The sequence below is a fragment of the Vollenhovia emeryi genome, unplaced genomic scaffold, assembly GCF_000949405.1.
Source record: "Vollenhovia emeryi isolate VEMERY1.0 unplaced genomic scaffold, V.emery_V1.0 DF941781.1, whole genome shotgun sequence".
NCBI classification, from domain to species: Eukaryota; Metazoa; Arthropoda; class Insecta; order Hymenoptera; family Formicidae; genus Vollenhovia; species Vollenhovia emeryi.
Genome location: NW_011964585.1, coordinates 1,163 through 4,638, shown reverse-complemented (window position 1 = coordinate 4,638; position 3,476 = coordinate 1,163). Strand labels below are relative to the sequence as shown.

Here is a 3,476-nt window from a genome sequence, read left to right as displayed (position 1 = left end):
TAAAGTGGTGACCCCGACGTGATCGTTCTCTACGGACAGTTTTTGCGATAAAAGTGTATTTCGGGATCGGAGCACGGTCGAGCCAAGATACTTTTCAATACGAATTAATTCGCCATCGGTCGCGAGGCGAACGCGTAAAAGACACGGTGCGATGGTGTTGACGCGTGAGGAAGAGGTAGCCGCTCAGCTAGCGGCGGAGCAACAGCAACGGCTAATCGAACAGCAACGTCAGCATCAGGAGAACGAGGCCCGCGCGCTTGAACAGCAGAGACTGCAGTTGGCGCAGCATCCGGGGGTGATACAGCCGATGGCGCCGGTGCAGCCACCAGGTTTTTTCTTACCGGGCGCTGAGGTGAGTCGCGTGGGCATGCGAATGCCGGAGTTCACGCCGACTGACCCTGAACTGTGGTTCAGTATCGTCGACCGTAGTTTCCAAGCCGCCGGGATAACGGTCGACGCGACAAAGTTCGGGTACGCGTTGACATCCATCGGCCCGCGGTACACGACCGAAGTACGCGATATTATAATGAATCCGCCCGCGGAACGGGCGTACGAAACGCTGAAGGCAGAGCTGGTCAAGCGGCTTAGCTTGTCGCAGGAGCACAAGACCCGTAGGCTCCTCGAGCACGAGGAAATAGGCGATCGAAAACCGTCGCAATTTTTGAGGCATCTTCGCGGCCTCGCCGGGAACGTCGTCGGCGACCAGGTGTTGCGAACGATTTGGCTGAGTCGTTTGCCGGCGTACATCCAGCCGCATTTAGTGACGCGCACAGCAGATACGCCCGAACAATTAGCGGATATCGCGGATGCTATAGTCGAGGCGACTCGGGCGCCAGCGTTTCAGGTGGCGGAGACGACAAGATATCCCGGGCCCCAGGGCCAGATCACAAATGACTCTGCTTCGATTGAGGCAAAGATAGAAGTCCGTTTAGCACAGATGCGACTGGCGATGCAGCAGGAGATGTCGGAGCAGTTAACGGCCATTCGCAGATCGATCGAAGCGATTAGCGGCGATTTTCGCGATGACGATCGACGTCGTCCGCGTTCGCGTTCGCGTTCGCGTCCGCGTTCGCGCCGGGATGCGCGATCGGGAAGCCGTGATCCTCCAGCAAGCGGTATATGCTGGTATCACTGGAAGTTCGGTCCGAATGCCCGGCACTGTAGGGCACCCTGCTCGATGCAACAGCAGGAAAACGCGGTGGCCGGTCGCTAGTGGCGGCGAGCGACTCGGGCCATAGTGCACGTCGCCTTTTCGTTACCGACAAGGAAACGAGGGTCAGTTTCCTGGTGGACACGGGGGCTGACCTTTGTGTGTATCCGCGAAAAATGATGCGCGGCCCGTTACAGAAGTCCGCGTACGAACTTTCAGCCGCGAACGGGACAATTATTTACACGTATGGCACAAGGTCTATGACATTGGATTTCGGATTGCGGCGTGTTTTTGTGTGGCGTTTTGTTATCGCGGACGTATCAAGACCGATTGTCGGGGCGGATTTTTTGGCGTATTACGGATTATTGGTCGATCTGCGAAATTCTCGGCTGGTAGACGGAGTGACAAGTCTGACTGTGAAAGGACGCTGCATACGGTGCGATGCACCATGTATTAAGACGGTGACGGGCGCAACGGCGTATCACGAGTTGCTGACGAAGTACCCTGACGTAACGAGACCGGAAGGACGACCGGGCGAAATAAAACATGATACGCGTCATTTTATTAAAACGACACCGGGGCCGCCCGTGGCATGCAAGCCACGAAGACTTGCGCCAGAGCGTTTGGCGGCCGCAAAGAAGGAGTTCCAGAAGATGGTGGAGCTCGGCATCGCGCGACCTTCGAAGAGCTGTTGGGCAGCACCGTTGCATCTGGTGCCGAAAAAGGGCGAGGAATGGAGGCCCTGCGGCGATTATCGGGCGCTCAACGCGCGGACGATCCCGGATTGCTATCCGGTGCGTCATATTCAGGATTTCGCGCAGACCCTGCAAGGGAAGAAGATCTTCTCGACCGTGGATCTCGTCAGGGCATATCATCAGATCCCGGTCGCCGACGAGGATATCCAGAAAACGGCAATCACCACACCGTTTGGAATGTACGAATTCCCGTGCATGTCCTTCGGATTACGCAACGCAGCGCAGACTTTCCAGCGGTTTATTGACGAGGTTCTGCGGGGGCTGGAGTTCTGTTACGCGTATATCGACGATATCCTCGTCGCATCATCAACAGAAGAGGAGCATCGGATGCATCTAGAGATATTGTTCAAGAGGCTGCAAAAATACGGAGTCGTCATCAATCCAGCCAAATGCATATTCGGACAACCAGAAGTGGAGTTCCTCGGCTACTCCGTGACAGGAGGAGGAACGCGACCGTTGCTTGCGCGGGTGCAGGCCATCCGGGATTACCAGGCGCCGAAGACGGCGAAAGATTTGCGGCGGTATTTAGGCATGTTAAATTTCTATAGGAGATTCTTGCCGAAAACTGCCGAGGTACAGGCACCGCTCAATGACCTCCTCCAAAACAACACGAAGGGGAAGGAGCCGGTATTGTGGACATCACGAGCACAACGGGCGTTCGAGGAGACAAAGGAGAGCCTGGCGCAGGCCGTTTTGTTGGCACATCCGAAGATGAACGCGGACTTGGCGCTGTTTACGGACGCGTCAAGTCACAGCGTCGGTGCGGCGCTACAACAGCGAGGCGATAACGGTTGGGAGCCTCTGGCGTTCTTCTCGAAAAAATTGAGCCCCGCCGAATCGAAATATAGCGCGTTCGATAGAGAGTTGTTGGCGGTATATCTCGCGATCAAATATTTTCGACACATGTTAGAAGCACGAACTTTTACAGTGTACACGGACCACAAACCGTTGACTTTCGCGTTCCGGCAAAAACCGGACAAATGCTCGCCGCGCCAATTTAGACATTTGGATTTTATAAGCCAATTCACGACGGACATTCGGTATATACCAGGGCCAGATAACGTTGTTGCCGACACATTTTCTAGAATTAATGAGTTACAGATGCCCATGGACTATGAGAAGCTGGCTGAATCGCAGAAATCCGATGAGGAGCTTGGAGTTTTGCTGAGCCGGGAGTCGGGCTTGCGACTAAGGGAAATCGCGATCCCTGGAACCGGTGCAACCGTGGTTTGCGACACGACGACCGCGACGCCGCGACCATTCCTGACGAGGCCCTTCCGCCGAACCGCATTCGACAGTATCCACAACCTGGCTCACCCAGGAATCAAAGCGACGGTCAGGCTCATAGCTCAACGCTATGTTTGGCCGTCAATGAACAAGGACTGTCGAGAATGGGCCAGAACATGTGTGCAGTGTCAGCGAGCCAAAGTCGCGCGCCACGTCGCGGCACCCTTGGGAGCGTTTGCTGCGCCGTCCAGGAGATTCGAGCACATCCACTTGGACATAATTATAATGCCGGTCTCAGAGGGGAAGAGATATTGCCTCACCTGCGTCGATCGCTTCACGCGATG

At 55.5% G+C, this 3,476-nt stretch overlaps 1 protein-coding gene across 1 annotated transcript; it reads left to right on the top strand.

Moving 5' to 3' along the window:
* Positions 1-151: 151 nt before the first annotated feature.
* LOC105570811 lies at positions 152-1,213 on the top strand. Its single transcript, XM_012028260.1, has one exon. It carries the CDS (start codon positions 152-154, stop codon positions 1,211-1,213), a length of 1,062 nt encoding a protein of 353 aa, XP_011883650.1.
* Positions 1,214-3,476: the final 2,263 nt, after the last annotated feature.

Excerpts from the sequence above, each read along its gene's own strand:
- LOC105570811 (XM_012028260.1), top strand. The coding sequence starts at position 152 with ATGGTGTTGACGCGTGAGGAAGAGGTAGCCGCTCAGCTAGCGGCGGAG.